At 39.3% G+C, this 14,466-nt stretch overlaps 1 protein-coding gene across 1 annotated transcript in view; it reads right to left on the bottom strand.

Annotated features, from left to right (window-relative positions):
• LOC135113841 (probable glutamate receptor) overlaps nucleotides 1-14,011 on the bottom strand; it is a 101,620-nt gene extending 87,609 nt beyond the window's left edge. The window contains exons 1-5 of the mRNA XM_064029459.1: nucleotides 13,997-14,011; nucleotides 13,524-13,689; nucleotides 9,544-9,619; nucleotides 7,923-8,161; nucleotides 7,495-7,679 (exon numbers count right to left, since the gene is read on the bottom strand). Of these exons, the coding sequence (XP_063885529.1) occupies nucleotides 7,495-7,679; nucleotides 7,923-8,161; nucleotides 9,544-9,619; nucleotides 13,524-13,689; nucleotides 13,997-14,011 (681 nt within the window). The remainder of the gene's footprint in view (nucleotides 1-7,494; nucleotides 7,680-7,922; nucleotides 8,162-9,543; nucleotides 9,620-13,523; nucleotides 13,690-13,996) is intronic.
• Between the last annotated feature and the right edge of the window lie 455 nt (nucleotides 14,012-14,466).

Genomic DNA, 14,466 nt, shown 5'->3' with positions numbered 1-14,466 from the left:
ATTTTTCAACCAAATACTTATGCATCTCATCTATATTCACTTCCCATAATCTTATCATCTTGGCCCCTTCCATCCTCTTCACTCCATCTTCTGCTCGCCTCGACCTCACCTCGTCCATCTCAGGGCAGCCCGACCCTCCGACATACACATATCTCCCTCTCTCTTATTCCTCCGATCCTTCCGTACCCCTCTCACCCTCACACCTCACCTCATATACTTTACCCCGCCTTATCTCTCTAAACTCCTTCCTGAACCCTACCTCACCCTGCGTCCATTTCCAATCAACTTCTTTGAGGTTCCTTTTTAATCTCTCAAAATCGGCCCTTCTAAAGTTAAGTATTTTACTAATGTTTTTACTTCTAAAATTTCCCTCACATTCTAAATTGAATTTAATTTCACAATGGTCACTGTTAACTAGCTGTCCTCCAACTTCTACTTGTGTGACTGCTTCGAACCCTTATGGGTTCTAAGATTACCTGTTAAAAAAAAGAAATCCTGAATTACCTTAAAAAATATATTCTGCTTCATTGTTACCCACCATCAGGCTCCAGTCGATATTCCTAAAATCAAAATCTCCTACCACACATACATGCTTGTACCTGCCTACTCTATTTATTTCCTACCATAGTGAGGTGTTGATTTCCTTTGTGGCTGTTTCCTGTTCGGTGGCTTGTACACCCATATTAACTCTATTTTGCTATCTGTTTTAATTCTACTATTAATACAACATTGTAACGTGTCCCTAACTTACAGCGCGACGACTCCTCTTCTCCTGTTTTCCCTGTCTTTATAGAATAGTGTATAACCATCTATCTTAACTCTGAATTAAATACTTTTCCTGACATATCTAACCAAGTTTGTGTTAAAGCAATTATATCAAGGTTCTCTACACACGCCATTCCTCTAAGCAAGTCTATTTTATTCAAAATACTTCTATAATTTGAGTAGTAAACACTCAAGGTATTCCTCGCCTTCTCTGAGCTAATTACCTTTCTAGATTTAACTAATTTGTCCCTCATTTCGACCTCATAACCTCATATATATATATATATATATATATATATATATATATATATATATATATATATATATATATATATATATATATATATATATATATATATATATATATATATATATATATATATATATATATATATATATATATATATATATATATATATATATATATATATATATATATATATATATATATATTTCACCAACCCATACGTAAGGGAATATCACTACCTCCAATTGCTCCAGCAACTGGGAGAAAATCACCAGCCACGTTCTGGGAAGGGATAGTTACAACAAGCGACAAACACGTATAACGATAATAATGTTCTACAGAATGCCTACGTTTCTACGAAACGACAGTATCCACCCACTTCCATAGAACACTATCTCCCTCCACTGTGCAATAGTATATCCAACTTCCGCCGTGCCACCCACTCTCACAATTGCGACATGGCCCGGGGAAAAAGAATACTTTCTTATACAGCAGTGTAATATAGCCCTCTGCGTCCGGAGTTTAAAAGAATCCTGGCTCACAGTAACATGTAATGACACAACGTATACACAAACAAGTTGTCCACAAACCAAACAGGAGGGTCCCTGACCGCTCATGGATCCTACGTACTCGACTCACGGAGAAACGAAGTCACGTCGTAATTAGGAACTACTCACAGGCAGGTTGATAGAGACTTCTAAACACTAACATGTATTAGCAGAGGCGTACTACGATAAATTATTTTAATACCCCTTAAAATAACTGGCCCGATAGCTGTATCCCTTCCAGTCTCCTCGAAATAAAAGTCTCAAGTGGTGCGTCTTTCTCTTGGGAAGTAAGGACGGTGATTGAGTATAAGAGCACGGAACTTTATCTCATTATAAGGGCACGACTCATGTGGGAGGAGAGAGAAGGCCTTAACAAACTCACATTTATCCAGGTTGACGACTAGACCTACCTCCTGGAGTCGTGCAAACAGCGCCGATATGTTGGTGAGATGGTCTTGCCATTTAGTGTCCTAAATCACTATGTCATCAATACAGACAACGCAGTGTTGCAAGCCTTCTATTACCTGGTCCATCAACCGCTGGAAGGTGGCCGGGTCATTTTTCAGGCCATAGGGCATGACTTGGCACTGATACACAGCACCATTGGTCACGAAACTAGCAATCTCTTTTACTTGGTCAGTCAGAGGGACCTGTCATTACCCCTTGACAAGATCAATTTTAGTAATAAAGATGGCCTCCTCAATGCGGTCCACGAAGTCATCTACTCTGAGCAAGGGAAAAATGTTCACCTTTCTACAATCAACACAGAACCTGACCCGGCTATCACATTTTACCTGGATCACTCTCCATTATTTCCCCCCAAAAAAAACTAATGGTGCCTCTTCCAAGGCTGAAACTAAAGAACCTTGCTGGCTATTCTTGAGATAATAAGGCTTCATCATGTTGATATCACAAAGCTGAGCCTGCTAGAGGGACCTGCCATTACCCCTTGACAAGATCAATTTTGGTAATAAAGATGGCCTCCTCAGTGCAGGAGGAGGCTGTAGACACCTGTCGAAACGATAATTACTCCCATTGAGGTCTAAAGCACTGTTCAGAGGATGCTGTGAACTTATCATTAAACCCAACTGTGACCTCACTGAACGTTTCCCTTTGTGTCTCACAACACAAGGCGGCAGTCACAGCCTGCCCTCTACAGACAACTCTCTTCCTCGACACAAAACTACAAGCACCAGTAATACACACACCTTTTACTCAAAAATTTTAAAATTATCATGGCGACTCCTACACCAGCCTCGGAGTCCCCATCTTGGGAGGGTACTATAAATGTCTCCAGGTCGGACTGCCTTTCTGTTGATGACCCTAAGTGTCTTGACACCCCCCTCAACTTTTTCTTCATTAACTTCTGCAACATTCGCGGTCTAAGATCTAACTTTCAATCTGTAGAACACCACCTCTCATCTTTTAAACCTCATCTTCTATTCCTCACTGAAACTTAGGTGTCTGAGGCAACTGACAGTAGCCCCTTTTCTGTTCCCTCCTACTTTCCCTATCCTCATTTTCGATCCAAAGCTGAATGCTGCGTTTATGTGCGCAATGATTTAACCTGCTCTAGTGCCCACGCTCTTGAATCTTCCGAGTTTTCCACCATCTGGCTACGACTACAGAGTCACTCTCAAACTAAATTTATCAGTGCTGTATATCTTTCACCTAACTCCTCTGACTATAGGGAATTCTTTGACTACTTAACTTCCAAATTGTAGCACATTCTGACCCTCTTCCCTTTTGCAGAGATCTCCATTCTTGGAGACTTAAATGTTCACCACCAGCTTTGGCTTTCCTCTCCCTTCACTGACCATCCTGGTGAACTTTGCTATCTTCCTCGACCTAGAACAATTGGTGCAACACCCTACTCGTATTCCTGACCGTCTTGGAGATACGCCCAACATTCTTGACCTTTTCTTGATCTCTAATCCTTCTGCTTATGCTGTCACCCTTTCTTCTCCATTGGGCTCCTCCGATCACAATCTCATATCTTTATCTTGTCCTATCGCTCCAATCCCTCCTCAGGATCCCCCTAAGCGAAGGTGCCTCTGGCGATTTGCCTCTGCTAGTTGGGGGGAACCTGAGGAGGTATTTTGCTGATTTTCCTTGGAATGACTACTGCTTCCGTGTCAGAGACCCGTCTTTGTGTGCTGAGCGCATAATAGAGGTGATAGTGTCTGGCATGGAGACGTACATTCCTCACTCTTTTTCTTGACCTAAACCTTCCAAACTTTGGTATAACACAGCTTGTTCTCGTGCTATACATGATAGAGAGGTGTCCCACAAAAGATAATTAAGCCTTCCATCACCAGCATCTCATGCACTTTATATTTGTGCCCGGAAACATGCCAAGTCTGTTCTCCAACTAGCCAAAAACTCCTTCATTAACAGAAAGTGTCAAAACCTTTCAAGATCTAACTCCCCTCGTGACTTCTGACATCTAGCCAAAAATATCTCCAAAAACTTTGCTTCTTTTTCTTTCCCTCCTTTATTTCAACCAGATGGCACCACTGCTATCACATATATTTCTAAAGCTGAACTCTTCGCTCAAACCTTTGCTAAAAACACTACCATGGATGATTCTGGGCTTGTACCTCCCTCTCCTTCACCCTCTGACTGTTTCATGCCACCTATTAAAATTCTTCGCAATGATGTTTTCCATGCCCTCGCTGGCCTAAACCCTCGGAAGGCTTATGGACCTGATGGGGTCCCTCCTATTGTTCTCCGAAACTGTGCCTCCGTGCTTGCACCTTGCCTAGTCAAATTCTGTCAGCTCTGTCTGTCAACATCTACCTTTCCTTCTTGCTGGAAGTTTGCCTACATTCAACCTGTTCCTAAAAAGGGTGACCGTTCTAATCCCTCAAACTACCGTCCTATTGCTTTAATTTCCTGCCTATCTAAAGTTTTTGAATCTATCCTCAACAGGAAGGTTCTTAGACATCTATCACTTCACAACCTTCTATCTGATCGCCAGTATGGTTTCCGTCAAGGCCGCTCTACTGGTAATCTTATTGCTTTCCTTACTGAGTCTTGGTCATTCTTGGTGAAATTTTTGCTGTTGCCTTGGACATATCAAAAGCTTTTGATAGAGTCTGTCACAAAGCTTTGATTTCCAAACTACCCTCCTACGGCTTCTATCCTTCTCTCTGTAACTTCATCGCAAGTTTCTTTTCTGACCGTTCTATTGCTATTGTGGTAGACAGTCACTGTTCTTCTCCTAAATCTATTAACAGTGGTGTTCCTCAGGGTTCTGTCCTGTCACCCACTCTCTTCTTATTATTCATTAATGACCTTCTAAACCAAACCTCTTGTCCTATCCATTCCTACGCTGATGATACCACCCTGCACCTTTCCATGTCTTTTCATAGACGTCCAACCCTTCAGGAGGTAAACATTTCACGCACGGAAGTCACAGAATGCTTGACTTCTGATCTTTCTAGAATTTCTGATTGGGGCAGAGCAAACTTGGTATTGTTGAATGCCTCAAAAACTCAATTCCTCCATCTATCGACTCGACACAACCTTCCAGACAAGTATCCCCTCTTCTTCAATGACTTTCAACCGTCCCCCTCTTCTACACTGAACATCCTCGGTCTGTCCTTTACTTATAACCTGAACTGGAAACTTCACATGTCATCTCTAGCTAAAACATTTTCTATGAAGTTAGGCGTTCTGAGACGTCTCCGGCAGTTTTTCTCACCCCCCCCAGCTGCTAACTCTGTACAAGGGCCTTATCCGTCCCTGTATGGAGTATGCTTCACATGTCTGGGGGGTCCCACTCATACTGCTCTTCTAGACAGGGTGGAATCAAAAGTTTTCGTCTCATCAACTCCTCTCCTCTAACTGACTGTCTTCAACCTCTCTCTCACCGCCGCAATGTTGCATCTCTAGCTGTCTTCTACCGCTATTTTCATGCTAACTGCTCTTCTGATCTTGCTAACTGCATGCCTCCCCTCCTGCCGCGGCCTCGCTCCACAAGACTTTCTTTTTTCTCTCACCCCTATTCTGTCCACCTCTCTAACCCATGAGTTAACGAGTATTCTCAATCATTTATCCCTTTCTCTTGTAAACTCTGGAACTCCCTGCCTGCTTCTGTATTTCCATCTTCCTATGACGAATTCCTTCAAGAGGGAGGTTTCAAGACACTTATTCATGAATTTTTGACTACTGCTTTGACCCTTTTATGGGACTGGCATTTCAGTGGACATTTTTTTTTATTGGAGTTTTGATGCCCTTGGCCAGTGTCCTTCTTACATAAAAAAAGAAAAAAAATGCGGTCCACGAAGTCACCTACTCTGAGCAAAGGAAAAATGTCAATACAGAAGCTGACCTGGGCATCACGCTTTAGTTAGATCACTCTCCATCATTTCCCAAAAATAAAATTAAAGGTGCCTCTTCCAGGGCTGAAACTAAAGAGCCTTGCTGGCTGTTATTGCGATAATAAGGATTCATCATGTTGACATGGCAAAGCTGAGCCTCCTTTCGTTGATCAGGAGTAACTCACCCACGCGTCTCTGCACTACATAGGGACTGCTGCAGCGTGCCACCAGCGGTTGTCCCTGGATTGGGAGTAGCACCAGCATTTCATCCCCAGGAACAAAACACTGATACTTGGTCTTCCGGTCATAGTACATCTTCATTATCCTCTGCGTTTGGCCCAGGTGCAACTGAGCCACCTCGAGGGTCTTCAGCAACCGCTCCCAAGTGTTGATCACCATGCCCAACAAGGATTCCAGGGGACCAGACCCGGGGGTGACACCAATCGTCTGTAACCATATTCAACAGACCACACACACGGTGTCTGAGCACAAGCCTGTTCGGCTGAGCCTAAATCCCCACTCAGTCATGATTTGAGCAAACAATTTTGAAGTGAAAGTGGCCCCTTGCTCGGACTGAACCTCAGAAGGCAGTCCAAAATAGGTAAACAAATTTAATAAAGCTAAAGCTAAAGCAGCCTTAGCTGCTGGGTGACAAGAAGTGATACAGATACGTCTCCCTGCAGGAGTAAGCCCTTAATCTAACGCTGCCGAGATCATAGGTCTTAGGTGAAAATCATAGACAGATCTCGTGGGAGGAGTAGCAGAAAGCGATGTCTGGGTATGAAGGGCCTTATTTGTTTCAGTAGTGATGATAATATTTTTTTTTTTAATTATTGTTGTAGTGCTCTTTGTTTTTGTAATTTGTATGCGCCCCGTTTAAATGTGACACGTTGGAGTGAGTAGCGATGTGCAAAGCCGTTAATCTATTTGTTGTACATGCTAAGAATGTCGTAAATTTGTGTGTAACTTAAGACATTTTTCGTTGAAAGGGGTGTTGAACGAGGTGATGTGTCGTTATGGATAAGGTAGGTCATGAACCGGGGCATTGTATGAAAAATGTTGGCTGTGATTTTTTTTGTAATTACATCGCAAGTCAAATCCTTCAAGTTTATTTTCAAGCAATGTCTCATCGGATATATAATCGCAATTAGAAAAGTCTGAAAATTTTCTCATTGGAAGAACTCTACTGTATCATAAGAACATGTTTTGCTTTACGATGATGTTAAAGTTGTTAGGCAAACCATTTTTCTGTGTTTATATGTTTTGTTTTTCTTTATTATGACGTGAGAGAAAGAGAGAGAGAGAGAGAGAGAGAGAGAGAGAGAGAGAGAGAGAGAGAGAGAGAGAGAGAGAGAGAGAGAGAGGTACAACGAAGCAAATGAAATAAAACATCCAGACTTAAAATATCTCCCCATAGGAAGTCCCTGATTGATTGACTGATTGAAGGGGGAATTGACGAAAAAAAATATAAACATTGCTATGTAAGTCTAAATTACTGAATGTCTTCAGAGCAGAGGACCGAATGATTAGTTTCACGATCTCGTAATTGACAATGGTATGGATTGAGGATAATGAAACTGTTTAAAAGCAAAGCCACATGCAAGGTTACCTGGCCGGAGACGCTGATGGAAGGGTCGGAAGGAGGTTGTTCTAATAAGGCTCCCCAGCTGTACATAACCGTTCTATGGAGGGGAACATTTGAACCGTGCACGAACCACCTGAATAGTTTCTGGAGCAACCACATTGTGAAGCCAAGCATGAAGACGCATGTTAATACTCCAATCCACACTATTTCTGTAAATGTATATTTATTTTTTTTAAATATAAATTTTCATTTTTTTTTAAAGAGTAATTGAGTACTTTGATATCATCAGTATATATATATATATATATATATATATATATATATATATATATATATATATATATATATATATATATATATATATATATATATATATATATATATATATATATATTCTTTGTTTTCTTCTTTTTTTTTCTTTTTTTTCAGATATTTTTTACGAATTGTATTACCAGAAAAAGGCCTTATCAGTGCCATATGTTGAGGAAGGATGCTAGGCTTTAGGGAAATAACAGTCATGTAATCAGAGGGATATCCCCTCATGTAGTCAACAACTGCTAGTCGCTGCGGAGTCGGTGCTGCAATAGTACAGAAGTCAGCCTCTTCCCGCTGAAGCTGACCCATCATCCCTGTGTGGACACCGTTGCTCTCCAAACCCCACGTACGGTTTGGTTCCTCCCGAATTTCATACCTATATGTAGATAGATATATAGATAGACAGATGTGTATCGTGTATCAATTTACGTCTATCTATCCATACACACACACACACACACACACACACACACACACACACACACACACACACACACACACACATATATATATATATATATATATATATATATATATATATATATATATATATATATATATATATATATATATATATATATATATATATATATATTAATGTTACCACTAGACCACCCCCTCTTACAGCTATCACTAATTCGGGTCAGCTTTTCCTAAGTTGCCAAACTTGTAGCTTAATGCTGGGTAAATAGCTATACATATCCAAGCAATTCGCCAGTCGCAAACAGCTATAGCCTCTAGGTCGCTACCCTGTCTCACCCACAAGGAAAATACAACGCAAACCTTCTCACATTTGCTGTGAAAAGAGTCGCAAGAAAACACACACACACACACACACACACACACACACACACACACACACGTGTGACACAATTAAGCTAGGCCAGTGGTTATTAACCTTGTTGGGGGTACTGAAACCCGTGCATTCACTGAGCCCTTCGTAGTTGGAAAAATAAAATAGTCTACAAAATGAACCATGCACACACCACCGAATCCATGAGACTGATTCACCGAACTCTCGGGTTCCATCGAACTGAGTTAGCCGTAGTACCTCATGAGCAAACCGCCCACAACAGTGTCCACCCAGTACTCATTTAAGGTATTACGGCACTCATCTTCAAGTGTAATGTATCTTCTAATGCTCAAAAGACAGGTTCTGTCCCCCTAACAGTGAGTGAAGAAATAAAAGAAAGTCAAACAATAAGCACGTATGAGAGATATCCTCTGGCCGCAGATATAGATAGTAAGACGCAACAGGGACCAGTCGCACTTAAAATAACAAAGATACGCAGAAACTTCACACGACGCAAGACTCCAAAAAGGGAGGCAACGATGCCCATTCCCAAAATGGCCGCCAACACAAGCACGGTCAACAAATGGGGACCCAAGGGCAAATACACTTGCATTAAGCACCGAGAGCAGCAGCACTGAAGCCTCCATAAGGGACGATACCACTTTTGAGGAGTATATGTAGCTTCTGGTCCCCCGAATACTGCCTTAATTATGGCCCTAAATATAGACTCATGCTACCAGGTCTCCAAGTACGACTTTCTCTCTGGAACACTGGGCCACCAGTGATTCGTGGGAACACCGTACCGGCGTTTGACATAGGCATCGAAAAAAGAAAACCATCCAGGTCGATACAAATGCCTCAAACAGGCCAAAAGATTATACTTTTGGCAAACTATGAGAAAAGATATCTTATAGCATTGTGGTCTCTGTTTTCAATGTGTTCCACACCGATCATTACTTGCTTACAAAAGCCCCTTACTTCCATATCCCATTGCTTCAGCACCTTGGGATGCAATCTTTGTGAACTCGCTTAAGCTCCCACCTACACAGAATGGTTATCAGTATCTCTTGGTATGTGTTGACAGTTTTTCATGCTTCATCATCCTCGTTGCTCTCGAGGACAAAACCATAAATTCTGTTGTTCGTGCAGTCATTGATAACATAATTTGCTCTTATGACTTTCCTCTTGTCGTCTTATGTAATAACGGCACATAATTCAATAATGCAGTCTTACAGGATATTTCTAAAGAATCTGACACCAAGAAATGTAACATTGTCCCTCACTCGCCCAGTTAAAAAGCCAAAGTAGAGTGCTTCAATAAAGATATCCTTGACGTTCTGCGTTACATAACGGAAGCAAAGCTCGCATGGTAATTCAGGATAATTTTTTTAAAACAGGTAGTCGTAGAACCCACAAGAGGGAATAATATTCTAGATTTAATTCTTACTAACAGGGAGGAAGCAGTCACGCAGGTAGAGGTTGGAGGACAGCTAGGTAACAGTGACCATAGGGAAATTAGGTACAATTTAGAATGGGAAGAAACTGTTAGAAACAAAAACACTATATATATATATATATATATATATATATATATATATATATATATATATATATATATATATATATATATATATATATATATATATATATATATATATATATATATATATATATATATATATATACGAGTATATATATATATATATATATATTCCCTCCTGCCTAACTATACTATTTTTATATATCATCATGTCATGTATTGATATCTTTATATTATTCTTAAGGATTATTGCTCATGTATTATCTATTATTAATATTATTATTATTATTATTATTATTATTATTATTATTATTATTATTGTTATTATTATTATCTTAATGCTCTTATTGTTATCTATATTCAATGCGAGGACGCATTTTTCGTCGAGGAAGGCATTGTATGAGTCGTAACATTATTATTATTATTATTATTATTATTATTATTATTATTATTATTATTATTATTATTATTATTATTATATATTTAATTTCACCATTCATGTTCAATATGTTTCCGTGTGTCCAGTAACATTATTATTGATTATTTTTTGTGGTCTCCTATTTCGTACGTCATCTCAAGGGAATTCTACACCTCATCATCCTCGCTAGGTGTCCCCTGAACTGTGAAATTCCGATGTAATTGTATCACCTGTACCATCATCATTAAAAGAAGAAAAGTTGATCAGATTGTTTGTGTGTGTTCCTTTACTTGCACAGTATCTAAGTCACTTATGCCTAAAATGCCTAAAATGCCTAAAATCAACAACCCAAAAGAGCTAAATGATTTAAGACCTGTCGCAGTAACCTCAATTCTTATGAAATGTTTGGAGCACATTGTAAAACCACATCTCTGTAAATATTTAGACTCAGAGCGAGATAACTTTCAATTTGCTTATTAACAGCTTGAAAACAGATGTGTTCAAGATGCTATATTAACGTTACTTCACCCTATCCATGAACACTTAGAGAATCGAAATACACAGGTTCGCATTCTTTTTATAGATTTTAGTAGCGCTTTTAACACCATCCAACCCCACATATTGTTACAAAAGTTACTAGCATTAAATGTAAACAGAAAACTCATCAAATGGATACATAGTTACCTAACAATGCGTTCACAATATACAAAACTTAAAAATGTTAAATCAGACATTGCTATAACAAATACAGGGGCACCCCAAGGTTGTGTTCTGGCTCCACTACTTTTTGTATTGTACACAAATGACTGCAGAAGTAAATATAAAAGTTGTTCTATAATTAGATATGCAGATGACACGGCAATAGTGGGAAAAATCAGTAATGATGATTCACGAGAGTTCCTGAAGCAAGTTGAAGACTTTGTTACATGGTGCAATAATAACTTTTTAAATCTAAATGTAAAGAAAACAAAAGAAATGATAATTGATTTCCGTACAATTAACACAATTCCAGATCCACTAGTCATAGCCAATGAGCAAGTTGAAAGAGTACATGAATATAAATATCTTGGCGTAATAATTGATGACAAATTAACAGGATCTTCAAATACAACTAAATTATACAAAAAATGTAAACAGAGAATTCATTTTCTAAGAATATTGAAAAACATCCATATAGATCAATCATTATTATCACTATTTTATAAATCAGTAATTGAATCCATTTTGAGCTTTGCTATTACAGTATGGTATGGATCCTTAACATGTAAAGATAGAAATAAACTCAAAAGAATTGTAAAGAACGCTGGTAAACTTAAAGCTAGAACTGATTCCCTAGATGATATATATATTATGATGGTGATAAAACAACTAAATAAAATTATGAATGATGTCCAGCATCCACTGCACTGCCAATACAAGTTCCTGAGATCTGGTAAAAGACTTGCCCTCCCAAAGCTGCAAACTACTAGATTTAAAAATACCTTTATTCCTAAGAGTATAGATCTCTTCAATTCCTTTGCTTCCCGCTAACTTTTGTTTTATGTGTGTGAGTGTGTATTTTTAATGATGTATTATTTTTAATGTGTGAGTGTGTATTTTTAATGATGTGGATGAGCTACTGAGCAAGCCAAGAAGATTTTCATGTTGTATGTAATTCAATGTGACAATAAAGCTTACTTACTTACTTACTTACTTACTTACTTACCCACGCAATCCACGATACCATTATCTACATCATCGGAGAACTTCGAACATCAATAGTAACGGTAATCAAAACATCGGTGCAGCTGTCATCCACACTCTGAAGTTTACATAATCTCTTCATCGTGAACAAGTGTTTAACAGAGTAAATGGGTGTGCAGAAACATTTCGAAGTAAACAGTGTGCGGTGACTTTTAACCAGAACAGTGATGGCAAAAAGACTACCGATACAGTGTAGGAATGCTGCTGTTAGGTGGTTCTTATGTCCGTGTTATGCGGAGAATGTACAAAAAAAGGCGTAAGCTGAGCAGCAGCTAGAGCAGGAGAAGTAAGAATGGGTGGAGCAGTGGGGCAAGTAGAGGAAAGAGTAAAAGACGACAGAAAAAGAAAAGGAGAGACAAGAGCGATAGGAGAAGATGGAGCAGCCTTAGTTGCTAGAGAAAAGATGCCATGATTATGACTCTCTGCTGGAGTAATTCCTCACGCCAGCGTCGCAGTGCAGGCCAGAATAGATCCTGAGTGAGAGGCAGAGACAGGTTTTGTGGGAGGAGTAGGAGGAGAAGAAAAGGAAAGCGGCCGAGCTTGTTCTGGAGAAGAGTCGAGTTATGGCCCTGTTTGCTTTTGTTGCTGTGATAGTGCCATAGAGTACTTTTGTAAAGCTGTAAGTACCCTAGCGTTCTTTTGTAAAGCTGTAATTTATGTGCCCACCACCCTCAGTTTGTTGTGAGTTGTATATTCATTAGAACAGAGTAGTAAGTTGGCTTGTCAAATACAATATATATATATATATATATATATATATATATATATATATATATATATATATATATATATATATATATATATATATATATATATATATATATATATATATTAATAAATAAATGAATAAATAAATAAGTAATTAAATAAATAAATAAAATTTATGTAACTTCCTTTTGATGCTAAGAGAGAACGAAGAGCGAGAAGAGACAGAAAGACAGAAAATGGCAAACAGACGATGAATGTCCATCCCACATTTGGCAGTGTCACAATAAAATACACACTCTTCCACGCAGTCTTCTTCCCAATTTAATTTAGCCAACTTTCCTTTGCCTCTCTAAGTTGAGTTTAATCTGTAGTATCGTAAAAGAGTTGCCCTACCCGATAATTCCCTCAGTTTTCAGCTAGCCCACCTATCCATGAAATAATACATTTTAGAAGCTAGCTTCCTTTCACGGAAAAAAAAAAAATATGCTATGTGTGTGAGACTGGTGAGCATGTGGCTGGCTGCTTCCCCCCTCTACGTCCTCTCCCCGCTGATCCTTCTTCCCCACCCCCACCACAGCATGAGTCATTGCCTGCCTTCTTCTGTGAAAAGTGCAGTGTTGTGTGAGCACCGTTCTGACTCCGTGGGATAGCAGTGCTGTGTTGCTGTGCAAGACCATTGCTACGACCTCGAACATCGTTGAACTACACAGAGCCTGCCTTTCATCGCAAGAATCTACGCTAAGTGCCTAACGCCTTAAGTTTTCTTAATCTTTGTTGTATTTGTATTTATTTGGTGTATAACATTATTTTTTTAGTTACTTTTCTTCGTACGTTACAAGAAAAGACATGACCGACTTACGCACACCACTCACACTCTTCGTATTGTTCTAGTATTCCCTATGAATTGGCCGTGCCTCCCTTCCTCCCTAATCTTCTATTTGACGCTCAGCCACACCTCACCTAAACCCCCCCTTCCCTTCTCTAATTGACTTTCCCAGCCAGGACTTACCCCACAGTCTATCATCGCTTTAGCAGACCCATCCCTTCTCCTCCCTACTTAACCAAATCTAACCTGACTGCACTTTTCTCTCCTTCAGAAAATTAACGTATTTTCCCCCTATATCAGATAACTTGAAATATTAATTTTTATTCATTACAGATAAAAGTTCTATAATATTATTTCCGACAAATTAATTGAGTCATTACAGAAAGTGACATTTCAAAAGAATCCAAAGCCGTAGTAAAAAATTGAGGGATAAGTGTCTTGAAACCTCCCTCTTGAAGGAATTCAAGTCATAGGAAGGTGGAAATAGAAGCAGGCAGGGAGTTCCAGAGTATACCAGAGAAAGGGATGAATGGTCGAGAATACTGGTTAACTCTTGCTTTAGAGAGGTGGACAGAATAGGGGTGAGAGAAAGAGGAAAGTCGCTTGTGTAGCGATGCCGCGGGAAGAGGGGAGCCATGCAGTTAGCAAGAACA

The sequence above is a fragment of the Scylla paramamosain genome, chromosome 26 (genome assembly GCF_035594125.1).
Source record: "Scylla paramamosain isolate STU-SP2022 chromosome 26, ASM3559412v1, whole genome shotgun sequence".
In the NCBI taxonomy this organism is placed as follows: Eukaryota; Metazoa; Arthropoda; class Malacostraca; order Decapoda; family Portunidae; genus Scylla; species Scylla paramamosain.
This window is presented reverse-complemented; position numbering and strand designations above follow the sequence as displayed.